A 27,292-nucleotide genomic window follows, 5' to 3' on the forward strand; every position below is an offset into this window, starting at 1 on the left:
CTGTGTCAGCAGCGCATCAGAGCCCTGGCCGCATCCTGACCCCCGGTGCTGAGCAGAAGGCAGGAGGGGCTGGGCACTGCTCTCCCAGAGCAGAGCACAGCACCTGGGGAGTGTTACAGGACCAGGCAGGATGAGAGCGAGCCCTGGCAGCATCCCTGGGCATCGAATGGGCCGGGCAACTGCACCCCCCCATGTCCACATCTTCTGCGGAGCCAAGTGGGAATTTCCTGCTGGAGTTTCTTTTCTGCAGGGAAATTCCATTGAGCTGAAATTGAAGCTTCAGCAGAGAAACCCTCCTGAGTGTGGAGGAAAAGGAACTGCACAGTGCAGGGCTCAGGGCAACGGGCACCATCCAAGTTCAACCCCCTGTGCTGAGCCAGGCAGGACAGGACCTCCTGCTGCAGGGACCATCCCAGTGCGAGGTGGCTTGGGGGGGATCTCACCTTTTCATAACAAAATTTGGGTTTTAGCAGCACAGAAGAGAGAAATAACCAGCAGCATCCTTCCCACTGTCAAGGGGTGAATTACTTACATCTTGTGGCAGTGACCGTGGTTTTCCTGGGATAATGCAGGGAATACGCACATATACTTTGCCAGACTCAGTGGAATGGAAGCAGGGATGGACCAGAGCAGAGCCCAGAATGTCCCTCACTGGGGTGAGGAGCACATCAGTGTGTGGGACACGGGGAGCAGGAGGCCCCAGGGGTCTCAGCGCCCCATTCTGCAGCCATTCCCCCTCCGCCAGGGATGGGGCCCTTGTTCCCCGGTGTGTGCCATTTACTGCTTGCTCTGCATCCCCGCCGCGGGCCACGGGGACCACGAGGCCATAGGAGACTGATGTGCATCCACCCTGACCTACTTACACCCAGGCCCGGGGACTTTGTGGGGTTCCTCCTCTCGGAAGCACCACGTGTGGTTTTAGGGCAGCACAAATCCGTGCTGGATGGGGACAACGTCCCAGCCCCTACCCCGTCCGGGACACTGGAATTGCTTTGACTGCCTCGGAGCCCGCTTGCCACCACGTATCACTGCACAGGCTCCAGTAACAACTCCAGCTGTCACTGGTGTGCTTCTCGTTGCACTGGGGCCTTACACGTCGTCGTTTCATTTACAACCTGGCATTTGCTTTTCCTTCCCTTAATTCACCTCCCCAAAACCTCATTACGTTGCTGTTTGTTGCAACTGGGAGCAAATCACAGCCCAATCCAACCTGCCCCCAAAACCTCCTCAAGGTCTCCATGCAGGGGGGGAAGGACAGCAAAAAGACATGGAATTAGGAGGTGCCGAGGCTCATTTGAGAGGCGAGGAAGGGACTGTGGATGCTGACAGGATAGTAATGCAAATCCCCTTTGGAGCACCCAAAGAATCAGCCTAAATGGATTGATGTGAGGACAGAGAAGAAATGACTTCAGTTGTTTCCATAATTTGATTCAATTTATTTTTATATGGCATCTTCATAGAGAGCATCCCACAGCTGCTTCCCCTTCTGGGGAATAACACAGAGGCCGCTCTGGTGGGAGTGCTCACCAGTACAGCGTGAGAGCTTGATCAGGAAGGCACGTGCCATCTCTTCCTCTTCCCCAATTTCAGTATCACTGATTTCCCAAGGCTTTCCTCGGGGCATCTCCACGATGCACTGAGCCTGATTCTGGTCTCACGCTGCGTTTACAGCACTGTAACTCTGACCTCACACTGGTTTTACACCAGTGCACTTCCACTTACTTCAGCTGAGTGCATTCCTGATTTATGCTCATGTAAAAGGCAGCAGGAATAGGCCCATGGTTTTCCCTGGAGCAAGACCTGGCCCCTGCTGGGGTGAGGGAGAGGAAGGCTGGGTCCCTGGCAGTGCAATGCAGAAAACTGCCATGAAGTTACATCTGGACCTGACTGCAGGTACAATTCTGCTTCCTTTCAGAAGGGTGCTGTCACAGTCACAGACACACGGGACACCAGCCGGGAGGCAGCGCAGGGCACGCAGCTCTGGTGGCTTGCAGCCCCTCTTCCCCTCTGCTTTTGGGGGACAATCAGCCTGCACCCCCTCCTTGCTCCTGTCACCCATCCGTGCACAAGCCGCTGCTGTCCTCCCGGATCCAGTTCTGCCCATGGGTGCTCCGGGTTAAACTGGGATGCGTGTGTCCTGCTTGCTTTAAAATAGGGAAGTGCCATCCTGGGGGATGGAATCCCTGAGGGCAGCACAGCCTGAGCCCCGTTATCATGGGGAGGGCCCTGAAGAGCACCCAGGTGTGAGCTCCAGTGGGTGCCTCTGCAAAGAGCCACTGAGGGAACTCTGATTCATTTACTTTCTAAGGGGGAGCGGTCAGTGCCTTGCCCTGGCTCTGCTTTGTTTGGAGCATGGAGCATAGATCATCTCCTTGATTGATTCTCTGTGATGGGAAAGGACGTAACCAGCATCTCGGTACCTGCCTCCGAGGCTGCCCGGTCCCCTCCCCACAAACCACTGCAGCATTCCCAGCTCCTGAATCCCCATGCAACACCTGATCCCTGTTAGTGGCTGCTATTAAAAGCAGCTCCCCCGGCTGCAGGGCAGTGCTGCTGGATTGACACCAGGCATCTGTGCTGGGACCTGTGCTCCTGACCCCCCTCCAGACCCTGCTGCAGCCGAGGGGTCCTGCTGGGCTGCGCCCTCCACACAGGCAAGTCTCATTCTCCCTTGGCTCTGTGGTGGAAGGAAGTTGTTTCTGCTCAGGTGTGGGTCTGGTTTTGTGGACAGGGGTCCCTCAGGCCCTGTGCTGTGCCCTAAGGAGCCTTTTCTTGCAGTGTGAAGCCGCCAGCCTGTTGTGGAGGTGTGTGATGGTCAAAAGAGCAAATAGCTCAGGGTCAGTGGTGTCACCCACAGCTTTCCCGTGCTCTAGGCCAGGCAGGCCCTTGCTGGTGCACATGGGGGATTGAAGATTCGTTTATCTCCATCCATTCTCTGCCTGCTGTGAGCTGGTGCAGGGAAGCAAGTGATGCTGCAGCCCCTCCAGTGGTGCCCTGGCTTTGGGCACACAAAACCAACGGAGGGAACAGGATTCAGGTGCCCCAGCTCCCAGAGCCACGCTTGGGAAGCCTTGTAAGCATGAATCCGTGTGGCTCTATTGTTTTACAGGGCTATGCTGAATTATGCTGGCCGAGGACCCTTTGGCATGGCCCAGCCTGATGGACAAACATCCCCCTTCTCACCCAGCTCCTCCCCTGAGCCCCTCTCCTCCTGCTCCTCCTCATCGTCCATGCCAGCACAGCCTCCCTGCGCACACATCCCAGAGCATCCCCAGGGAGCATCCCTGGTGCTCCCCAGCAGACCCAGGAGGATGAGCTGCCACAACCTGCCATCAGCAGAGTAAAATATGGCCCTGGCAGTAACCTGATAGAGCCTGGTGGTAATTTGGGGTGGGGGGAGGAGAGGAGGAGGCATTGAAAAAGGAGGCATTGGAAGTACACTTCCTTTCAGTGCATTGCTGGGAAGACCATTAGGAAAACCACTAGATTATTTTTCACATTCTTCAGTGCAAAACTACTGCATTTTATGACCACTATCAATAACAGCTATCATATTACTAATGCTACAGTTGCCACATATATAATATTTAAATCACATTTGCGGCTGACAGAGACCTATGGATATTCTCGATCCCAACAGGCTATTACAGTTCATATCATGTCTGTCATATAAATATTATGAATCATTTTCCACTATCTTTATGGGGGCTACATTGACATCATCAAAAAGGCTCTGGGTACTGCCTGATACTGCATATTTATACACACCTTATGTATATGTATGTGAATGGAGGGAGATTTATACAACAATCATAGGTAATAAATGCCTATGATAAAGCATATTATCTTCACACTTCATTTGCAAAGTGTTCTGTATGCAGGGACGAGGAGGCTCTAAGTGACTGAGTCACATCCCAGCCCTGGTGCACATCAGTTGCTTCTGTGCCATGAGGCTGTGCAGCAGCAGGGCAGGATGAGACGCAGCAGTGCCCAGGCTCCAGTTTGGTCCATGTGCTGCTGCCTCGCTGCAGGTGAGGACTTGGCTCGTGTCTGGCTGGCTGGATGGGTGATGCTCCATGTGCTTTCCCAAGAGCTGTAAATCTCCTGGTTCATGCACTGCATTTCATCTTTCACTGCTTGCTTTGCTGGCTTCCTTGGCAGCCAAGCCCTGGCCTGGGTGATGAGATGAAATAAAGACATCTCCAGGTGCTGCAAAAGGCAGAGCCGGGCTTTCCATTAACAGAGTATTTCTGCAAAGCGGTTAAACTTCTGTCCCTGCAAACCAGGTGAGAGATGCTAAACCCAATCCACCAGCAGAGCACAAGAGGGGAGGGAACCTCCCACCGGATCATTCAAGGGAGATCCAGACAAGAGCCCAGGCACCCCGAGACCTCTTCTCCAAATCTGTTTTAGCTGCTCAAACACTCTATTAAGAGTCGCTCCATATGTGGAGACAGACAAGAACAAATGCAACTTTATGGCTTGGAAGTCAGGAGGTCTCTGATAAGCATTTAATGTCCGGTTCTGGAGCAGCTGGAAGGGCAGCGCAGGACTCGTGCCTGTGCAATGCGTTCTTTTATCTGAGCAGGCTCCAGAAGAGGGGAGAATGTGGAGTCTCTGCCTGTCCTTGGCGTGGGAATGTGGCTCTCCAGCTCCAGCAGATCAAATAAATCATGTGCATTCACTTCATAAACAAACATCAGCAGCCTGTTAAATGCTGCCGGGAACAAAGCAGAGCAGTTTGAATCTCCAGCACTCGGAAATGTCTCAGCCTGCAGAGCTTTTGCTGGTTTGTGTGTGTGGAGCCTCCCCGAGGAGCAGGGACCTTCCCCTGCATCTGTGTGGGTTTGCAGGGCTGGTCTGATGTGTCTGACAGGGCCTGGCAAGGGGACTGCGTGCCTGGGGACTGCCTCTGCTTCCAGCCTACAGGGTCCCTGTGGGATGCCACAGCCCCTGACCTGTCCCCCATAGTCCTGCTGTGTCCTGCAGCCAGGGAGCCTGGCTGATAATGGGAAGAAAAGCAACACATGAGCAGCTCATGCCCCTGAGCACAAGAGGCAGGTCCTGTCCTGAAGACCAACAGAGCCGGTACCCCAGGCAGAAAGCTCCAGAGTGCAGGGACGTTTCAGCAGCCTGAATGTTGGGAGTGATGGATAATTCAGACCCTGGCCTACCGCATCCAGAGTGTCCAAGGTCCTGGAACCTGCAGTGGCTTTGTGGGGAGCGGGTGCTGGAGCTGACACGCATGGAGTGTGCACAAACACCTTGAGGCTGGAGCCACCCTTGTCCCTGCACCAGTGTGCTCTGGGCACCCCTCGCTGTGCTGGGGGAGATGGAGCCCAGACATGGCCCAGGAGCTTCTCCTGCTCAGGCTTGTGTTTGTTCTTTCTTTAATCTGTAATGAAGTGCAGTGGGGGGGGATCGCTGGTATTTTCTCACTGTGCAGGACGGTAGGGGCAGGAGGGGAAGCACAGCAGGTTCTGCTGGTGTCCCATCAGATGGTTCTGGGTTCTGGGCAAGATAAGCTGGACTCACTTAAAAATGATAAAGGCTGTGATTCCCAAATCCCCTTAACTGGGTCCAAGGGCCCTGTTCTGGATACGGTGTCAGCCCCCACAGCAACTCGGCACCAACCTCCTGCTGATGCCCACGCACACCTACATCCCTCTGTCCCAAAGTCTTGAGCACACGTGGTGAGGATGTGGGGAGAAGCCTTTGTTTAATGGACTTTCATTAGTGTCTCTGTTAAATTCAGCTGGAATTGGGTGATGGGACTGATGGGGCAGGCGGATCCCAAATTACCCCATTGTGTAAGGCTGCTTCCCCAGCATCCCAGGCTGAGGGGTATTTGCATTGCCCAAGGGCAGAGGGAACAAGAGCCGCTCAGGCTCACCTCACAGCTCTCCCAGGCAGCGCAGGACCTTCAAGCATCCTTGCGCCGAGCAGATGTGTGAGCCAATGACCTGCAAAAATTATCTTAACGTCCCCCCATCGCCCCCCGTGACGATTTAAGTCCTTAGCTGGGAAGTGCAAAGCTGGAGTTGAGCACAGCATTAGGCAGCCTGGTAGAGCTTATTAAATTAATAGTGCATTAAAGAAGTGAGAGGAGGCGGGTGGGGGGGAAAGGGAAAGAGAAGGTTTGTAACATCACAGAAATATCCTTGCTACCTTCTGGCATCTTCAGGAGACTGGAAATGTGGGACTGCATCCAGCTGCCTTCTCTGGGGCAAAATTCCTTTGGCTTCTGTGGGAGGTTTTACCCAAATAAGGACTGCAGGATCAGACCTGTTATTGTCACTGCAATTAACATTTAGATCCACATCTAACACGAACTGTTACAGGCTGGTTAGGGAGAAATTTAATTTGCTCTAAACAGCTTGATGGGAGAGGAGCGTGAAATGTCCTAGTTATGGTAATTTCATGTGTTAGAGTCTCACAAAGGTGGATTTTCAGCCATGGGTCTCACAGCGCTGGTATCTGCTGCAGCCATCATCTGAGTGTGCTTTGGGATGCTGAGGTTTGGGGCAGACCCTGACCCATGCTTAGTGGTGTGAGCTGTGTACACCAATGGGTTGTGTGGTCTCTGTGGACCTGCTCAGAGTCGTTGAGGCCCTCACTCACCTTGGGCTGTTTTGGCACTGGTGTAGTGTGGGCACGGTGGAGAGTTTGCCCTCATCAGACACCAGGATGAGCTTTAGTTTATCAAGAAACCAATTTTACCTTTCTGTTGTTGGGTTTTATACACAGATCCATGGGATCCATGACTTTACCCTGCTGATCCAATCTTGGAGACTTCAGGCCCTCTTTTTCTAACACCCCCCAACTTTCTCTTATATCCTTATGTATTCCCCTTTTTCCCCCTCTTCTCCCAGGAGTTAACGTATCTCAGCCATAAAAACTAACTTGGAGATGAAACTTGGCATTTAAGGTCCCAGCCCGGGAGCAAATGAAGTTACCAGTTATAAACACACACCAAAATCTGTTTGGACATGCTGAAATTACAAGAGCAGAGGATAAAAAGGATCCAAGATGTTTTATTTTGCTTCAACTTCTGCAGCTCCGCATGTCAGCTCGCAGCCTGACGCAAGATGGGTCCTCTCGGTGTTGCTCTTGGTGGTGGTGCAATTAAAGCTGAGCATCTCAGCGTGCCAGGGAAGAGGCAGGATCCGCAGCAGGACCCTGAGGGGCTGCTGGCTGCGCACCCCTCACCTCACCACGGCGTGTGGGTCTGCCCCGGAGCCAGGGCAGGGGCTGTCCTGGCAGCCAGCACAGAGGAGCAGGCAGGAGTTGTAAGGAATCAGGTATTAGGGCCTTTCCAGGGCCTCTCCTTTAGATACTACAGCGACAGATAGGAGATAGACTGATAAGGGCACGCAGGTGATAGACAGGGATATGGCAAAGGAAGATAAGAGGCTTCATATTTATAGGAGGAGGTGCTGGGTTGCTAATATTTATGACACAGGACGCTTTGCCAATTAAAGAGTAAATCACGGCAGATAAGAGCCTCGGAAGCGCTTCCACAGCCGGATCCACCACACACGAGGTGATGGCTGGCGGCAGCAGCGCACCCACGGCTGATGGTTGTGTGCCAGGATGGTGCTGGGTGCCCCTGCCTCCCCCATTCCCCAACCCCATTCAGTGCAGGGAAGCTGGGCTCTGCATAAGGGGCTACCTCGGCCCCCAGAACCCCCAGCAGTTGTCCTAGTGTCATTTCAGGCTTCCTGCACGGCTGTGGGGCTCCCACTGTGTGCGACCAGAAGCAGCCGTGAACCTAGCCTGTTTGTTGTGCGTGTTACAGCCATAAGGAGAGAGGGTCGATATGATGTTTAATATGCTTCAGGCACAGCGGAGTCGCTTTGGTCCATCAAGTCACTAATACACATTCTTAGGGGCTGAGTATCATTTATTAAACCCCGAGGCATGTGGAGATGGGGGGGGGGGGGGAGCTGGGGCCTGGTGATGCCGCTGGGGTGGTACCCACAGAGTTTGTGGCCGCACACTCACAGAGACTTATTTGTGGTGCCTCGTTTGTGGGGAAGGGGAAAAATAGCGCTGTGAACGCTGCCCACTGCGCAACGCACCCCGGGGATGGGGCACACGGCTGGGGGCAGTGGTGGTGGCTCCGCATCGCCCTGGAGAACCCGCACCCGCACCGCTACCCCCATCTCCGTCCTTATCGTTACGTGTCCCTATTTTCCCATTACGTGTCCCTATTTTCCCATTATGTGTCTCTGTTTTCTCCCCTTTCCCACCGCTTCAGCAGACCCCGCGGGCCGGGGCCGGGGCCGGGTGGCTGCGGGCGGGCGCGGGGCGGCGCTGCGGGGCGCGGGGCGGGCGCTGGCGGCGGTCGCGGCGCTCGCTCCCCCCCTGCGCGGGCCCCGGCGCGGAGCCGGAGCCGCAGCCGGAGCCGATCGCGCCCGGCGGAGCCCCGCGGCCGAGGGACGTTGTGGGGAGTTTGCAACAACTCCGCGGCCTCTGCGGGGCCGCCGGTGCGGGGCCGCCGCCGCCTTCCCCGCCTCCTCCTCCTCCCCTTCCTCCTCCTCCTCCTCCCCCTCGGGCTTTTCTCCCCCCCTTCCCCTCCCTCCCCGCTCGCTCTGATTCCGCTCTCCTCCCCTCCGCGCCCTGCGTGTGTGTTTTTCGCCGCCGCTCTCCGCCGAGCCCCTTGGCATGAGTTAAGCCCCAGCCATGGACACCAAACACTTCCTGCCGCTCGGTGAGTTTTGTTCCGAAAAAGATTCTCCATTCCTGCGGCGGGGCGGGGGGGGGAACGCGGTTAAATAACGTGAACCGAGCTGCGGCTGGCCTCTTCCCCCCGTGCCGCGGGGTGCGCTGCGCCCCTGCCGGGGAAGGGGGGGGTTCCCGGACCCCCGGGGGGAGCCGGTGTCAGCGCCGGGCAGGCCCGGGCCCCCCTCTCCGCCCTATCCCGGTTGTTGGTCTTGTTTTGGTTGGGTTTTTCCGGGCCGGGCGCGCAGCGCAAGCGGTATTTTCAAACGGGGCAGCGGGGCTGGGCCGGGGGCGTCCCCCCCCGCCCCAACTCGGGGCTCGGTTTGCGGTAAGGGGGGGGCGGCACCGCGCAGCCTTCGCCCCCCCCTTGATTTGCTCCATCGGCTTCTTTTTTCCCCCCTTGCCTCCCTGTCCGCGCCCGTGGGGACCCCTCCGGCGGCATCGCCCCTCGCCGCCGACCCCAGCGCTCGGGACCCTGTGCCCCGGTGTTTTCCTCTCCTCCTTCCTCCCCCTCTGCTTCTTGGTTACATTTTAAAGCCTATTTCCAGCTGGAGTTTGCCACTGTTTCGGTGCCTGAGTCAAGTCCTGGCTTGTAGGGGCGAATGCCTCCTCGCGTCTGGCTTTCGGGAGCAGCGAGATTGCGGAGCCCAGCCTTGGGGTGGGGGGAAGAAAAGTTTTGGCCAAGTAACCCAGCGCCAAGTCCAGGAGGGGGGGGGCGGTTCGAGCCCTGCCGGCTCCAGCACACTCCGTGCTTGGGCCACCAGCCTCCGGCCGAGCGAGCCCAGGGCCCCCAAGAACATCCATTGCCTAGTGAGAGCAGCCCTTCTCTGGGCTTTAAATCTGTGCTCATCTCTGCTCCCCCGCGGTGCTGTTTTGTTTCTTTATTTCTTCCTTTTTTTCAGTGTTTGTTATTTTTTGCGTGTTTGTTTAACAATTGCAGTTTTAGTTGTTCCTTTCCAAGAGTAGAACAAATACAAACAGCACCAGATGCCCAGCCAGCCCTGTCCTATGGGACTGCCGGGCTCTGGGGGCTATGGCAGGGAGAGCCTGGGCTGGCAGGGCTGTGGCAGGGCTCTGGCACCTTCCTCCCCTCCTCAGATGCTGGTTTGGCCGTGGTGTGCAATGTGCCCGGGTTCACTTCCCCGGAGCTGTGGCTCTGCTGCATTATCCCTTGGGAGCAGGTCTGGCATTCCCAGTCCCACCGACCCCGTTTGGGTGCCTCCGGCGCAGGTATTGCGGTCAGCACAAGCACACCGAGGCAGAAGGTGCCTCTTGCTGCGCACAAGTGGTTCAGTCTTGGGGGTGGCTGCTTTGAGTATTTCGGTTTCCTTTGATGCTCTTGTCCAGATCCCTGTGGATAGGGGCAGGATCAGGCCCCTGCGTTCTCTTCCAGAGCTCTCCTGTTACGCTGTAGATGATAAATAATGGGCTGTGTGATTATATTAGTGAGGTTGGTCCCGACAGGGGGAGAGGGGCAGCACGTGTCACCTTGCTGCTGGCTCGGGAAGGGTTTTCACACTGGTGCGAATGGAAAACAACTAATTTATCTGCTCATTTATCCATGGATGTGTGTAATGGGGGTCTGAGCGTCCAGAGGAGAACCAAGGCAGGCACCCCAGGATGGGGGTGCTGGGTCAGGGCTGTAACTTTGTGTTGCTGGCTTAGGAGAAAATCCAGCCCTTTTGGGGTGTGTGGTCTGGGCTTGTGTCTGCTGCACGTGGGGCTGCTGCAGAAGTGGCTCCTGAACTTTATCCACTGGGCTTTGGTCCCTGATTAGTGGCAGAATCAGCTTTGGTGTGAGGGCAGTGGGTTCTGCGGGGTTTGGAGGGGGAGATGCGGGTCCTGCCCTGAGCAGGTTGAACCTGAGGGGGTTTGAGCAGGATGGAGAAGCGAGGGTGAGCAGAGACCTTCCCATAAACCAGAGTGGAGCTGGGGGGGCCTCGGTGCTTTGTGGAGGTTGAATGGTCCAAAACCTGCCGGGTCCTGACTTCACAGAGTGCCAGGGTGTTTCACCAGCCCCGTCCCATGCCACGGCTGGGAGCTGTGTTTGCGAGTTCAGGGGGAGAAAAGAGCCAAGCTCAGAGTTCATTTCTCTGCACACCAGTGTAGGCCTGAGCTGGAGAATGGGAGCAACTGGGGACCAAAAGCAGGCGCCGTTACTGTGTGGCCCCGTCAAAATCTCAGCTGAGTTTGGCATAAAAAGGGTAACCTGGGGGAGGTTGTGCCAAGCGCTGCCCGTGGTTATACTCGGATAACCCCGCTGAGGTCATGGGGAAGCGTGGCCAGCGCTGGCACTTTTAATAGTAGTATCTCATTTTCCTGCTTGTCCCGGGAGCTCTGGCGGGTGCCAGACAGAGAATCCTGTGAGGACAGCGCGTTCCCCTACTCCAGGACCTGCCTGTGTGCTGTGCTCCTGCATGGAGCAGGTACCACCATGGCTGGGGTCAGGCTTCAGCACCTCAGGGTCCTGCAGATGCTGCCTTGGGAGCTGTCTGGGCTATGGATCTCCCTTTACTAGGCTTTGAACAATGGGGATGTCTTGCTGTTGCTCCTGGGGGGAGGCGGTGCTGTGCCGAGTCTCCAGGAGGAGGAAAATCAAGGAAAAGCCATTTCTGTAGTGGTTGTGAGGCTGTGGGGATCCACATCTCCAGTCTGGTGGGTGCATGGTCAGGCTTTGCACAGGGCCAGGCTGTGCATGATGCACAAACCGGGGAACTTGGTTCTTTGGGAAGCTGCTGGTTCCCAAGGCTCTGAGATCCTTTCATTGCTTCGTCTTCTCCTTTGCACACTCCGGTGAGGAGGTGGTGGCTCCTGGGGAGCAAAAGGGGATGGTGAGTTCAGGGAAACCCTCCCTGAGGCTCAGCTTCATGGGGGGAAGAAGCACTTAATGAGTGTCCGAGCTTCCCTGCCGCAGGTCAGCTCGCCAGGTTACAACCCCTGGAGCCTCTTCCCACTGTGTGGCCATGCCAGGGATGCTGCAGCTGCTCAGGATATGGGGTGAGAACCGGCTGTGCACGAGGCCAGGCCGGGAAGCAGCAAAACAGCCCCATGTCCAGCGGGGGAATGACCTGGAGCGTGGGAGTGGGAGCAGGAGCATCCATGAGACATCTCCATCCTGTGTCCCCCGGCCTTGCCACTGCGTCCGGGATGCAGGAACCCGGGGCAGGGTGGTGGGAGCCTGTGCCTGGCTGAAACCTCAATGTGATCCTTGATGCAGCTTCTTTTAGCTTCGGAAATTCACAGCTGGCATGAAATCCATTGGGAGGAGAAAGCCTGAAAGTGTCAGGGCTTGTTTGGCATCCCTGGGAGGAAGGAGGAATCCTCTGCCCCACATCCCGAAGCTGCTGGAGCTGCTCCGGAGAGGGGCCTTGTAGGAGCAGGAGATAAAGTGTAGTCACATCCTGGTCTCTTGCTGGAGCAGAGTGTAGGGCTCGACCTCTCCCCATTGACATATGCAAAACAAGCTGGGAAGGAATTTCTGCCTTTTCCAGTTTCTGGGCTGTGACAGTTGAATGAATCCTGTGTGGGTCCCTGCGCTGGGTCCGTGTCATCCCACTGCCTCGCAGAGAGCGTTTGTGTTTCTCATGTTTGGGGCATTTTGTTTGTTTAAGAGAGCGCGGGGGAGAAAGCCACAGAATTTTAGTTATTCCTTGCAAATATTATTATTGGCGTTTGGCTGCTCTTCGGAGAGAAGAAAGTCAAGGGGGGAATCAAAACATTTCACTGGAAAATGCACCCTGGCTCCGTCCCACCGCGGCTCAACAAGAAATGTTTATTGAGAAATGGGTTAAAAACCTTTCTGTTGGAGCATTGTCTCTGGGAGCTGGGATGGGTTCCCATATGCTGGAGCCACCCGGCTCAGTAGTTGGCTCTGTTGTGTTGTTGCAGGATGGGTATGAGAGCAAGCAGACAGCGGAGCTGCGGATGCCGCGGGCAGGGGCTTGGGGTGTTCTCTGGTCCTGCCTCTTGCACAGGCTGCTCCTTCCTACAGCATCCCGGTGCCTTTTGGCCGGGGGGAACCGCGTGTGAGCCTGGGGCTCCCATGGGGCTCTGGGCTGCCTGGAATCACCAAATCATTCCTGCTATAAATATCCCCTGGCCCCGCTGCAGGAGGCGGCGACAGTGAGGGGTGGTGGCCCCTGGTGAGGGGCTTCACCGGGGCGATGGAGCAGGGATGCTGAGGGGTCCCTGTCCCCTGGCTGGGCTGCTGCTGGTAACCAGAGCCAGGGACACCTCCAGTCACTGCTGGCCAAGTGCTGGGTAGTGCAGGGACCTTCCCTGGGAGCTGGGGAACCTAATTGGGCTCTAATTAATCCTGTTCTCTGGCTCCGAGCCGTGGCGCGTCTGCCCGTGTCAGAGCCCTCGTCACCTCCCTTGGACACGCGGCATGAGGGGATGCTCGGCACAGCGAAGGGATGCTCGGCACAGCGAGCTTGCCACCGGTGCAGGAGCCAACCCAGCAGTTCCATAATTGCTTCCAAAAAGGCCCAGGTGGGCTTTCAAAGTCAGCAAAGCTGCAAAGCAATAGGGGAGGCAGCCTGGGTGGTTTTATTTTAATTGATTTTGTCAGGAGTTGCTGTATTTTATTACAGTGAAAGACGAGACTCTGGAATAACTTTGAACGTTTGACACGCACACAAAAAGCAGCTTTCTGACATTTTCCTCTTTGCTTGTCTTTTATTTTCTTTCTCCCCTCTCCTCCTCCTCAAAGGGAAGCGTGTGCCTGGGGGGAGGACGGGAGGAGGGAGGGGTGGTGGTGCCTCTCCAAAGGCTGCTCCGACATCAAGGCAGCGCAGAGCAGATGAAATAATATTGCAAATAAGGATTTAAAAGCCCTACAGAAGGATCCCCACGCGCGCCAGCTCAGGCTGCTCCGAGATCTTCAGACAGCAGCAATTTAGCCTGGGAAAACGCTCCCCGGTTGAGATGGAAACTGGCTGCGAGAACTTGCCTTTTCTGACGACGTTTTGCTTCGGAAAAGCAAAGCAAAGTCAGGGAAACCACCTGAGTTTGTGTTTGGAGCCGGAGCGTTTCAAAATGGAGGGTGTCCTCCGAGGCAAACAGGGAGCGATTCCCTCGCACGGAGGGGAAGCAAGGGCTCCGGCGCAGCTCCCTCCTGTTTGACGTGCAGTTAAAAGCTAACCCAGTTCAAACGGGCCCCTCGTCACAGCGCGGTTGTGTGGGGTTTCCTTTCTGTCACCGGGATCCACAGCAGTAGTTGCAGGGCTGCACCTCCCAGCTGTAGCTCTGATCTCGGCCCCAGCTCTTGGCTCCTGCCTCCGCAGCACCAGGGCACGATCGTGCCTTGGGAAGTCAGAGCCTGCCCGGGTGAGACGGGCTCGGGGGGAAACTGAGGCACTGGGAGCGTCTGCGTGAGCAGGGAACGGGGCCTGGGGCCGGGCGGTGTGAGAGCTGGGCTGGGAGCAGATCCGGCTGGGATCTGGGCTCCACAGGGCTCCTGTGGGTGTCGGAGGGTCCCGGTCCCTGGTACCCAGAACCCCCCATAGCTGCTTTTTGGCCTGGGAGCAAAGAAAAGCTCATAGATATGGTTGTGTGTAAGCCAGGAGCTCCCACACCAGAGGGGAAGGAAAACCCACCCTCAATACTTGTTCTATTAAGCATCGGGAGAAGGGCTTACGTCCCCTTTCTCTCCAGTGGAAGATGATTCCTGGCTTTGGTGGGTTTGGGTCTTGTCTGAGCCATAAGCCCTTCCCTGGGTGGCATTGGCTGCAAAGCAGAGAGAGGAAAGGTGCCCGACTGGTGTTTGTGAGCAGTAAAACGGCAACGGGATCCCCCCTGCCTGTTCTTCTCTTGGCCTCCTCTGTTGTGGAGGTTTGGTTTGTTTCGGCTTTTGCAGACTTTAAACACAAGGACAGAATTGTGTGGAAGCTGAGGAAGCGCTGGGGCCCCCTGAGTTTTGCAGCCCCTCGGCACCCAGAGCAGTCCTTTGGGCTGGGGCTCCAGGAGCGGATCGGGGAGGGATGCCCTGTCTCGTTTCGACTGTGCCACACTGGGCGTGAAGGCAGAGACGCTTGATTATTGATTCCCCAGTTTTGGCTCACAAGTAAGTGCTGGAAGGTTGTGTTTTCCCATGAGCTCTGTGGGCTGCTGCAGGACGGCTCTGCTGTGAGCACCAGCTCCTGTGTGCCCACCACAGAGTCGATACGAGGCGATGGCAGCGATGAAGGCAGAGCAGAGGAGAAGCAGGAGAGGGACTGTGCTTCCAGCTGGAATATACTCACATATGGGGATGTGATGGAGGAGGCTCAGTGGTGGGCAGTGGCACAGGTACAATCTCCTTCTCCTTCCACCTCCTCTTCTTGCTGTCCTGTTTGTGCCATGAGCGGTGTTACCAGGTGTGGAAGCTGTCCGGAGGGGCTGTGGCCCTGTGACCCGGGGCAGTTAATGGTGTATCAGTTTCTGGTTGTGCTGGAGGCGTTCCCTTGTGCTGCGTGGGGAGACCCTTGGCCCCGTGCTGCTGCGCATCAGTGGTGGGGGCCTTCTGGAGACCCCGCACCCGGGAGGTGCTGCTGCAGCCCATGGGAAACCCCCACCTCGCAGCCCTGCACCCGCATGGCCGGTCCCCTCCTCACCTGCGCTCCTCCACGTGTGACTTCCAATTGCTGATGGGAATCCAGCGGGATTCCCGGCGCTCCAACCCACCGGGCTCCAGCTCTGCGCCTTCCCTTCGCGTGACAGAGCAAATCGCCCTCGGGTTCATCCTCCCTGTTCCTAACTGCTGCTCCCTGGGTCTGCTCCCCCCGCGCGCTCCTTGAGTTATAACCCATCAGAAACGGTGGCTTAGGATTTGATTTAATTTCCTCTCTTTTTATTCATTTATTTATTAAGAACCCCCATTTCAGCCCAGGCTCCCAAGCGTCGGGCTGGGGAGGGGGTGCAGCTCCCGCTCCATCCCAGCACAGACCCCGTTGCGTGCATGTGGCTCACAGACAGTGAAATTGCACCCTAGAGTTATAAAGCAATTGTCTGGCTCAGCAGCAGGATGAGCATGAAATGGTGCAGAAAGCAACTAAATAAAATTGGGTAAGGCAGATGCATGGAAATAATGACATCTCTGTGCTGCAGTCAGGGCGCTTCTGCTTTCTCACACACGCAGATAAACTTTTATAACAGGCTTTGCATTCATTTTCCCAGGAATCTCTCCTGGAATGGAGATGTGTGTCAGTGTGGTGCGAGCCCTGTGTCCCCTTTCCCATGCATCCAGGGCTGCCGTGCCGAGCATCGCTGCTCTGTCCCTGTGTCCCTTGATTCCAGAGTTGGGGTTTTGCGCTCAAGCCCCAAAGCAGTAACCTTTGTGCCTTCAGTTCCCTTCGGCTGCGGGGGCTGACCGCCGTGTCCCATCGGACTGGACAGGAGATGCTCTCCGGGCCTGCTCTCCCTTTGGAGTTTTCTCCTTTGTTCCCCCCAGGATTATGGCAGTTGTAAGGATGGGACCCTGCGGGCTGTTGTGTGGAGCTTTAGGAGATGTGAGCAGGGATGGAAAACCCAGGTCAGTGCACCGGCCATGTCCTGCATCCCTCCTTCCTGTTAAGGGCTGTGGAAGCAGGGACACCCGCTCCCACCCTCTGCATTTATGTGGCTGTGCAGGTTAAAATGCCCCAGACTGGGGGCCTGCAGAATTGATCCAAACTGCGATTCCTTCCTGGTGCTTCCCCAGGCTCTGTGCTGCTGGAGGAGGAGGAGGAGGCTTCAGACGATGCCAAGGCTGCGCTGCAGCAGCAGAGCAGGGAGGTGCACGCATGCAGGAATCAGTGTGAAGGCATAAATCAGGCCGGGAGTGAAAGGTTAAAGAAATCCAGAGGAAGCAGAATGATGTGTGCGATGGAAGGGGGTTTCCTGTACCCACCCAGGCCACACGGGCTCCCTTCCTGTCAGGGAACCTGCGAGCAGCACAACTTTCTGCACCCCTCAGCACATCGTGGTCTCTGGGCGGGCAGGATGAGAGCGAGCTGTGCTGGTGGGGTGCGAAGGCTTTGTGCTCTGCCCCAGCCTCTGGAGGTGGCTGCAGGATGCCTGGGAAATGCTGGAGCCGGTGGTGGGGAGCAGGAGCAGAGCTTGGGAAGGGCAGGATGCGATGACCCATGTTGGAAGCTTTGCTGCTGCCCTAAACCCCATCCTGTGCGCTGCATCCTTACTGGGGTGGTTTACCACAGGTGATCAGTGCCCTGTGCTCCTCATCAGGGACTGGGCATCAGAGGTGGCTCCGGGAAGAGTTAAGATTCAGGACAGTTACCTGCAGGCCCCAGTTAAGCGCTTAGGAAGGCTTAGGCTGATCCCAGCCCGAGATAGCCTGGCCCCAGGCCAGCAGATACCCATTGTTTGCAAATGTCAGGGACTGTTATCTAAAGAGGGGTTCAGAGCTGGGGGCAGGAATCCCACGTGCTGGGGGAGGGGGGCTCTGCTGACCTGCTGCAGTGTGTGTGTGTGTGGGGCTGACCCTCTGCAGGGGCTTGCTCCTCACGCAGGTATCAGGGCAGCAGCCCAGGTTACTCCCTGCCAGCAGGTCGTGGGAATGGGGTCACAGATTTGGTTCGTCGGGGGTTTTGCCTGCTTCAAGCTGTATTTGTCTGGGGCTGTGCTTGGAGCTCAGGGCAGCCCTATCTCGGGGTGTCACCATCCCCTTGGGCTGCCGCAGCCCGTGGTCCCCCGTGGCAATGTGCTTCCCTTTGGTGCCTCACCTGTGGGGCAGGTTGGGGCTGTGCCGTCGGAGGCCACCCGTCACCGCGGGCGTTGTTCCGCCCGGGCACTCGCCGTTCCCATCTTTGTTGTCTCCCCGCCTGCGCTGTGATCCCATAGCGGCCGGTGCTATCCCATGGGAGCCGGGGCTGGGCGGGCACGGGAACCGCGTCTGGCTCCTCCAGCGAGGTTTCACAGCCCCGAGGTGCGCGCAGGAAATGTTGCAGGGCAGGGATTTCTTGCAGCGAGCTCTCGATGGCAGATAACAGCGCGGTGCCCGTCTGAAGCCCTCACCTACGCCAACGGGAGGCTCCACCTCTCCCAAAGGCAGCGCAGGGCATGTGGGGCTGATCCAGGCGTCCTCCCGGGTCTCTTCATTGGAGCGGTGGTGTTTGCCCTGGACGCGGCCCTAAGGTGCAGCCCCCCGGGGGTATCTCAGCAGCACCCGGTGTCGGGAAAGCCCGAGGGTTCTTCTCAGGGATGCACAGGCAGGCGAGCCCCAGGAGCTCGTTGTTCCTGTTGCTGGGTGGTGGAATGGCTTGGTGCAGCGCCGGCACCTTTTCCAGATGTTCACCGTGTGTCTTGCTGTGAGAAGGTGAAGTCCTGAGTGTACCTTGAGGGAGCATGTGGGAGAAGGACGTTCCATCCAGCTCTTGGCCCTGTCAGTAGCTGCAGCACAAGAATGTTATAAGGAGCCATTCATCATTGCAATTATTTTATTAAGAGTACACAGTGTGCTTGGGAGCTGGAAGAGAGGGAGCTTTGGGATGTTTTCAGCATTATAAATACCGGTTGGATACATCACCCAGCGTTAAAAAATGGTGTGTGTTGTCGTGGGGATGGAGGCTTTGCAGACAGCCTTGGAGAGCAGAGCTGGGTGCCTGTTCCCACAGGGAGAGCAGCATCCTCTGCCCCTGCATCTTCCTCAGGACCGGCGGGGAGAGAAATCTGCATCTACCCCTGTGCACAGTGTCTGGGGGGGGGAATCTGTGTTTGTGGGTGCCTCTTAGGGGCTGGAGATGGGCGAAATGGGCTCCTCAGGGCAGCAAAGCACTGTTACTGTCACACAGCCCCGACCCCGCGCTGCCATTGCTGCCCGTGACCTCGTGCCACTGGACCCCAGTGCTGCTCTGAGGTCCTGTCATTGTGTCCCATGTGGGACCTGCGTGTTCTGGCCCTGGTGGCACCCAGAACACTGGTGCTGGTCCCACTGCAGGTCCCACATGGGCTGGCACCTCCGTGGCGTTATCACAGCCGCGCTGCACTCGGGGTAAAGTCCACGATGGGAAAATGCCCGATGGACTTTTAACAGGAGCCCTGGGGAGAGCTGGCTCTGAGCCTTTAACTGTTTTGTGCCTGGGAAACAGAGCAGCGGGGCATGGGGTCAGGTCCTGCAGCAGTGATGGGCACTGCACTGTGGTGCTGGGGTCATCACTGCACTGCACGCCCCTCCTCTGGCTTTGCTACCACCCCCTCTGGGCACATCGAGGCTGCACCGGGGTCACTGGGACCATCCTCATGGACACATCCCAGCGCGGTCCCTGCTCTGCTTCCTCCTGGGCTCTCCCTCCTGCTGTGTGGCCTGAAAAGATGAACCCTCCCTTCGGGAGGGGTGGGCATTGCTCTGCAGCATCCATATCAATGGGAAGCTGCATCTGGAGGTTGAAAGGGGGATTGGCTGCTGCTGGTGTTGCTGTGCTGTGGCTGGTTTTGCTGTTCTTCAGGCACCTGCATGGAAGGGGGGGATGTGTGCATTTCATCATCTTCATCCTTATTCCTCTTGCCCTTTCCCTTGCCTTTGGTTTGAGTACTTTGTTTCCCTGTGAGTTGTGAGGGGGTGTGAGGGGTGTTTGCTCTGGGTGGGTCTGTGGGGGCTGAGCAGGTCCCCACTGCCAGTGATGCTGGTAAGAGCAGGATGGGCTCAGGGACAGGCCGTGCTTCCCCAAAGGAGCAGGGCTTCAAGGGGGGATATTCCTGCAAGCAGTGGCAGTGCAGGGTTTGTGGCCGTTGGGAGCAGCTCAGCATGGGACAGTGTCATTGACATTCCCAGAGGCTTTGCAGGGAGTGGGAAAGCTCCACGTGTGCCACAAGCTGTGCCCTCAGTGGAAGTGATTCCTGGGTGAGAAATTCCCACTGTGGAAGCCTTTATTACCGGGCAGAGCTAGGTTTGTTTTGTTTATCATCCATTTACTTGCCTTTGGAGGCATGCCCAGAGTTCTCCAATTCTCTGTGTGTGGATGTGTGATTTATTAGGATTCAGGGCTTTTTTTTCTCTGGTTTAATTTCACTTCCTCAAGCTGACAGCCCGCTTGAGCAAACTTCTGCTGGATGATTTCCTCTATAGTTTTAAAGGGACACCGAAAGAGAAAGAGGGGACGTTGAAACATGGTTGGTGATGGAGAAACACCGGGGCTGCAGTGGTGACAAACCTCAGCCCTGATTTCGGTGACAGAGGGTGAGGAAACGCCACAATTTCAGTTGTGGGTACTTGGAGCTTTTGGTAGCAGCACCCCGGGGATCTCTCTTGTTCAGTGCAGAGCCGAGGGAGCCGTGGTCCTGTGTACACCAGGGTGTGTTCTGTGCTCACTGCGTGCAAGCGGCCCATTAAGACCTCTGTGCGTGTCTCAAGCTCTGCCAGCTCCGGCTTTGGTTTCCTCTTTGGCTTGGCCTGTTCCATAGACATCAGGAAAAGGGATAAAAACATCCATGTGAGGAGCAGTGGAAAATGTAATTGCAGCCTCCAAAGGATGGGGAGCAGGTAGGCGAGGGCACAGCACCCATCGCTGCCGTGCGCTGCGGGTTTACGAGCCGGGATTGCACAAGGCTGACGTGGCTCTGGAAGCTGCTCCGACTGGGATTTGCCTGGGCGTTCTCTGGGGCTCAGCGCCGGGTGCGTTGCTGCCGATGCCACCCGCAGTGCCAGGAGGTGGTGGGAGCCGGCAGCGGGGCGATGCTGGGGTGATGCTGGGTGCAGGCAGGGACCTACGGAGCTTCATTGCACTCACGGTGCCTGTCAGCGTCACAGGGAGATTGAGATGAAGGAAAAGTTCCTTTCTCCCTGTCCAAGCTGTAAAAGCATGTGAGAGAGAGAGAAGGATTTCCCCAGGGATCAGCAGTGACAAAAAGCCTCTCTTTTGAAAAGCAGTGAGAGGAAAGAAGTGTGTCTAATCCTCCTGGAGAAAGAAAGGGAGAACATCCCTCAGCCGACAGCCGTCTGGGACCTCAAGGACCCGGCATGGATACAGCAATCAGTGCCTCTGCCCGGCCAGATCTTCTGTGCAGGAGCAGAGATGCTTTTTACTGCACAGGACCCAGGTGGACGGGCTGGGGGGAGCTCCTGGGACCCAGCCTGTGGGTCCCCGTGGGGCTGGGGCTGGCTGTGCTGCAGTGCAGGATGCGGGCAGCGGTGTGGGGCTGGGGAGATGCTGCTAGCTCTCTTCCCATCCCCACATTGCTCAGTCTTAGCAGAGGACCTGTGCTGGTACCCATGTGGGAGAGAGGCACTGATCCTCTTTTCCCTGCTACCTGTGGCCCTAGGGTGGAGGAGGCTGGGAAGGGAGCTGCAGCAGAGCCAGGAGGGACGCTTATCCCCAGGGTGGGTATCCAGGGGATGCTGCAACTCTTGATGGCTTTTTCCCGGTGATACAGGGGCGCGCAGCCATGCTGGCAGCTGTGTCCACATCGGTCCTCCCTTTCCTGGTACCACCGTGTCACCGTTTCCTCGGTGACAACCAGCAGCATCCGTGCTTGGCACAGGAGCTGCTGCGGGGCGACGGGGCAGGGATCCGGCCGCTGGTCCCGTGCGTGCGAGCCCCGCGCCGAGGCGCCCGGTTCAGTTCATTGCTGTTGTGGTTGATGATTTATTTTGAGCAGCATCCGCCCTGTCTCGTGACTTGGTTAAAAGCTGAAACACGCGGAGCAGTGCAGTGGGTGCTGAGAGGCGAGGGGGCCCTCCCCCGAGCCCCCCCGGCATTCCCAGCCCATCTCATGTGGAGTGGGGCTGCCCTGGGGAGATACAGCAGGAAAACACACTGGGGAAAGGCAAACGGCAGCATCATGGTGGAATGACCTGTCCGGCCGGGAGAGCGGCTCGGCTGGGATGGAGGGATGGGTGTTGGTGTAGGAGCCTCCGCACGCTGGGTCCCACACACCCAGGCAATGGGCCTGCCATGGGGCTGGGATCCTTTTGTAGGTTGTGGAGCTTGTGAGCAATCGTTTGTGTCTCCTCTAACTGGGTAATGGTGACCAACAGCCAGTGAAGGCCTCGTTGTGCTGAAATTTATGTTTAAGAGGCATCAACAAAGCCACCCAAACCCATGCCCCTGCAAAGGGAAACCCTCAGGGAGCAGCGGGGTGATGGAGCTTCTGCCACAGCCCTGCGGCTGCTTTGGTGGCTGGGGAGGAGAATGGAGCTGGCATCGGGGTGTACCCATGGACTGCACAATCTGCATCCTGGGACACAGCCGCCTGGGATGTGCTTGTGGTGCTTCTGGGGAGGATTCGGGGGACAGCACAGGTGTTTCGCTGTTGAAGTGTGCCAGCACAGGGCACCCCGGTGTGCGGGGAGCCTTTGGGACACTCGGGGTTAACACATTATCATGTCTCGGTGTCACCTCCTGCCTGGCCGCTCTTCTTGGTACCTGTGGGAAACTGGGGCTGAGATCTGAGGCCCATTCTGGGATGTCACAGCCGGTGCTGGGGTTTGTGCCCCGGCCCCGGGGAGGGCTTTGAGAACCCAGCACCCTCTGCTTTTGCACAGAGGGAGCGAGTGACTCGGGAGCCCCTTGCAGCGAAAGGGGAGCAGAAACCAGCTCAGGGCTCTTGTGAAAGAGCAAACCTGCCTCGATACCTGTAATTAGAGCGGGTGTTGAGGAATGAGGTGTGAATTCCTCAGTGGGCATCTCACCGGGAGGGAAAGCGGCACCTGCCGCTGACCTGGGAGCGGCTGGGGGGAAACTGAGGCACGGGGGGAAACTGAGGCACAGGGGGAAGCAGGGGTGTTTGCTGTGGGGAGCGCTGAGCACACATGCACTGGCTCCAGGCTCCTGGTCCCACCTCCAGCTGCTCCTACCTGCAGCCGCTGGGCTGGTGCCAGGAGCCAGCAGCGCACAGCGGGGACCCCCTGGTCACCCCACATGGTCCCTGTGGATGTGAGCGCATCCCAGTGAGTGTGCTGAGCAGATGGAAAAACAGAAAGGAAAAAGCCCAGCCCGACAGCACGAGGAAGAAATGCTGGTGTGTCCGGGGTGGATTAGTCGAGACTCCTTGCCGGATTCCTCCGAAGGGAGGTGCTCGCGCTGGAAGCCGGCCACCAGCCGGGCCTGCCGCATTTTTCCTGGATTCTCTTCCCATTTGGGGACTGAACTTTTGTCTGAAAAACATGTATTTTTAACTTGGGGCTGTCTGCAGCCTGTCTTGGTGGCGTGGCTTTCCCTGGCCGGGGTGGGAGGTGAGGGCTGGATCCTTCATCCTGGACCGGACCAGGAGGAGGAAGCGAGAGAAGGAAGGTTCGTTGTGATGCAAAGACCCTGGTTTCAGAAGGTGCCTCCTGTTTGCCCCATCGCCCGGCACATGCAGCAGCATGGAGCAATAGCACCGGTGTGTCAGGACAGCAGCAGCAGGGACAGGGACATCAGTGAGGAAGTTTGTTGTGAGGATATTGAGGGGAAAAGAAGAGGGTAAATGTCTTGTAAGGCTGCAGCCCCTGCCGCGTAGGACTGATGGATCCACATATGTGATTGCCTTAGAAACAGCCACTGAAGTGTGCGATGTTCTGCCCTTGAGCACTGCCAGGGATGGGGCAGCCACAGCTTCTCTGGGCACCCTGTGCCAGCGCCTCAGCACCCTCCCAGGGAAGAGCTTCTGCCTAAGAGCTCATCTCAGTCTCCCCTCGGGCAGGTTAAAGCCATTCCCCTTGGCCTGTCCCTGCAGGCCCTTGCCCAAAGTCCCTCTCCAGGTTCCCTGCAGCCCCTTCAGGCACTGGAGCTGCTCTCAGGTCTCCCCTTCAGGAGCCTTCTCTGTTCCAGGCTGACCCAGCCCAGCTCTGGCCACTGGGTGCCCTGGGCTGGCTGCTGGGGCACTGCAGCACCTCGGCTGCTCCTGCCCGTGCCTGGCAGAGCCGTAACGCGCTCACCAGGGCCGGGGAGGCGCGGCGGGGCTGTGTTTGTGCAGGGTTGCCAGCTCCGCAGGGTGCGGAATCGCTTCCGAGCAGCGGGACCCTGCGGGCGGGGTTCTCCTCCTTCAAAGAAACGCGGCCCCGTCTCGGGGCCATTGACAGCGAATGGGAAGCGGGAGCCCGGGATTGTTTCCTCGCCGGGTTCTCCCCTTTGTGGCTCACACACGAGTTTGTTGTTGTTGGCTGCTCCGGGGCCGTGGGCTTGTGCGCCGGGAGCCGGTGCTGGGCACTGCCTGTGCCCGTGTGGGTTTCACTGCGTGGCACGTATGGGTTTGGTGTCTGGATGCTGGTTGGGAAGGGCGGCCCTGCGGGGCGGTCCGGGGCTGCTTTGGGAAGCGAAGGGATGCTGCTGGTCATGGGGGGTGCTGCCGGCACGGTGGGGATGAGCTGAAACGGTGGGGTTTCCTTCGGGGGGGCTGGCAGGGGATTTTCCAGCATCACTTCGTGCTTGTTCCCTGCTGCTGCCATCCCTGAGGGGCTGCACCAGGTTGGAGACCTGGATGGAAGTGCTGCAGCGTGTGGCAGGCCAGGCAGGCGTTGTGGTGTCCGTGGGGAGCAGCTCTGGCTCCCGGCTCCCACCCAGTGCTGTGAGCAAATGTCCTGAGGATGGAGAGGGGATGAAGCTGCAGTGGTTGGGTGCTGCTTCTGCCGGGCAGAGTTAGTGTGGTCTCAGGTGGTGAGGGATGGGTGCTGAGTGCTCACTGGCCTTGAGCAGCCGTGCACAAATACCCTGTGGATTGCAGGGCTCTGCATGCCTAGCTGGGCAGGGCTTAAAGCTGGGCTTAGGAGGTCAAAACTAATCGGTTAATGGCAATTAATTAACTCCAGGGCACTTTATTAACTACTGGTGTTGGTGTGAGCAAGGTCCATGCAATTACCCCACCTTTACAGGCTGAGGTGTGGAGGAGCCGCGCATCCGCATCAGGGCTGCTCCTGTTGATGCAGTGAACATCCCTCAGGGTCCTGGGCACAGCAGGGTCACATCCCACCGTAGGCTCCTGTCTGTTTTCCTGGGGAAGCACACTGCACCCAAGGACTTCGGAGCCCACATGTCTCTACCTGCTCCATCCCTGCCTGTGTTTAGGGGATGCAGCCATAGCCACGATGCTCTCAGTACCCATCACCCACATGGGCAATCTCGTGCCTGTTGGTGCTTTGCTGTGGTCTCCATCAGCAGCAGCAGCAGCCTCTGTGGGTTGGGGTTTGCAGCAGGACTGGGGCCCTCCACTGGGTGTGAGCAGGGATGTGCAGGTACAGCTGTTAATGAATCACCAGGGCAGAACGGTTTGGCTCTTGTGTGCTCACTGTTTGTTAGCTTGTTTACTCATTTGGGTGGCCTGGGAAGTCTGTAGACATGCTGGAAACGGCAATTGAGTCTGTCAGCTTTTGGGGAGGGTTGAGCCTCAGGGGCCCATTGTGTGGGGCTGATCTTGAGCCTCTGATCTTAAAATAGAAGAAAGGAAAGAAAAAGATGACAATAAAGAGGCATTTTCCCCCAGGCCAAGGGGAATAGGCTGCAGCAAACCAGCACTGGTGAGAGAGGTCGCCGGAGCTGCTCTGGATGTGGGGATGAGGCAGGGATTGATCCAGGGTCTGATGGTACCCACCAGTTCTGTGGTGGTGAAGGGGGGGTTTGTGGTACAGTGACCCACCCGGGTACTCTGTGTCCACAGACCCCCATGGCTGTGACACCTCATGTGGGGATGACCCCGGCTCCATCCCCGCATCCTTCCCCCTCAACATGATAAAGCCAGCGAGGCGTCCCTTCCATGGGCCGGCTCCATGGAGGCTGGATCCCATTCTGTGGTGGGGCTCTGTCATCCTGTGAGCAAATATCCTGGCTGTATTAAAATGCCTGGGATTTTCTAGTGAATTGAAGCTCTCTGAGCAGTGCCAAGAACAATTCAACAGCCTCCAAAAACAGCTTTCCCTGAGGAGTATTTGTTCCTCTTGCCAGGAGGATTGATGAGAACTGGTGGATTCAGGTGACTCAGCCCAGCGTGACCCGATGGTCTCATCCCTCACCGCTGTGCCATCCCATACTGTGCTGTGTCATGCCGTGGGTCCCACTCTCTGCACCCCCAGAGATGCTCAGCAGAGGCTGACACCTTGTGCAGGGCTTCTCGGAGCCATCCCATGTGTCAGCACTTTGTAATCTCTGTTCTCCTCTTGCAAAGGTGCTGACAAACTTGGGGGTGCTGAGGGAGGTTGTGCTGAGGGATGGCACAGGAGCAGCATGTGGTTGGCTTGGTCACCCCAGCAGGCCCAGGGCAGGGGATGGGAACCTGCTCCCATCACGGGAATGCTTCTGGCTGCTCCCTCAATAACAAGCCCAGTGAACACTGTGAGCTGCTGTTTAGACCTGCCAGAAGCAGCATCAGCGCGAGGCGTGCGTTGAGGAGAGCTTCAGTCTCCGGGTGTTTTTGGAGGAGAAAACACACACACAGGAGGCTGTTTTCTTTTGGTTAAAACCTCTCTGTGATTCCCCCTCTCCAGCGCCCGGCAGCTCACGCAGGAGCTGGATGTTTATGCTTGGAGATGTTTTTCCATGCGATTCCCATAGCTCCGCTCGCGGGTTTGCGCCTGGGGTGAGGGGGAGGCGGGCTGCTCTAGCGCCATGTGATGGTATGGAATTAGCTCCACTGTGCATAAACGGAGCCTCCTGGGAGGTGCTGGGGGCTCTCCTCCCCTCTGCCCGCCTTGCTCCAAGCACTCAACCGCTTTCTCCCGTAATCCTTTGCCTGCAGAGGGTGAATTCCAGCCCGCGGTGGGAATTTAGGTCAAAGGTGCTTTTAGTTCAGAGGAATATGGTCAAATTAGGGCTCTCTGTGCCCGCCTGTGTTTGGGTGTTGGAAAGGGACCGGTGTAGGCAGGGCTGCAACAAGAGCTTGGCAGGTAGATGGTCAGATCCCGACCATCCTGAAATCAGGGCAGTGCTGCCTTTGCCTGCGGCAGGGCTCGGATTTCTGCTGGAAAGGTCAGAATTGGTCCAGAGTTGGTCTGCAGCCAGGGATGTGCTCCTGGCAGAGCCCCTGGGCCTGCGGTGTCCCCCTGAGTGTACCCAGGTGTGGCTCAGGAGCCTTCCTGACCTGGGGGTTGGAGGGATTAAATCATATCCCTTGGGAAAAGAGGTGGGATCCTGCTGGTTGTGAGCTGGGAGCTTTACACTGAGTTCCCTGCAGTCCTGGTGAAGAGGGAGTTTGTTCCTGCTCATCCAGTGCCCCAGCTCTGCGGGAAGAGCTGGTGGGGTGCATCAGCCATGCTCCCTCTGGCTGGTATCCCGTGGGAGCTTCCTCTGGTTCTGTTTGTTCCATGGCTGCCTTTTGGGTCAGGGTGGGCTTGGTGAGGAGCAGGGCTCTGCAGAGGGTGCTGAGCCCTTTGCAGGATGGAGGCAGCAGCCCCAAGGCGCCTACTCCTGGAGCTGGCAGCTGGGGAGCGGAGGTTGGATGGAGATGGGTGTGATGTGAGCAGGAGATGCGGTGTGCTCCCAGCGGGATCTGTGGGTGACACCCCCTCGCTTTGGTGCTGATCCAGTGAACCAGTGCGAGCGTGGCTCCCAGCTCCTGCTCCCTCTGCAGCCGGGAGCGGGGAGGAGGCGCAGGGAAATCCGGCCCTCGCTGGCAGCAGGGCTGAGGTGTGGGGAAGGGACAGCAAGGATGTTACTGAGGGCTGTGGTTGAGCACTTCATCCCCTGGG

At 57.4% G+C, this 27,292-nt stretch overlaps 1 protein-coding gene across 1 annotated transcript in view; it reads left to right on the forward strand.

The window, feature by feature from the left end:
- The first annotated feature begins 8,383 nt into the window (after nucleotides 1-8,383).
- RXRA (retinoid X receptor alpha) overlaps nucleotides 8,384-27,292 on the forward strand; it is an 89,938-nt gene continuing 71,029 nt past the window's right edge. Inside the window, exon 1 of the mRNA XM_061476885.1 lies at nucleotides 8,384-8,713. Within this exon, the coding sequence (XP_061332869.1) occupies nucleotides 8,686-8,713 (28 nt within the window). The 5' untranslated portion in view covers nucleotides 8,384-8,685. The remainder of the gene's footprint in view (nucleotides 8,714-27,292) is intronic.

Source organism: Pezoporus flaviventris, unplaced genomic scaffold, assembly GCF_033815535.1.
Source record: "Pezoporus flaviventris isolate CSIRO_AGI_PZ_B2104156 unplaced genomic scaffold, CSIRO_AGI_Pfla_v1 ptg000097l, whole genome shotgun sequence".
Taxonomy (NCBI): Eukaryota; Metazoa; Chordata; class Aves; order Psittaciformes; family Psittacidae; genus Pezoporus; species Pezoporus flaviventris.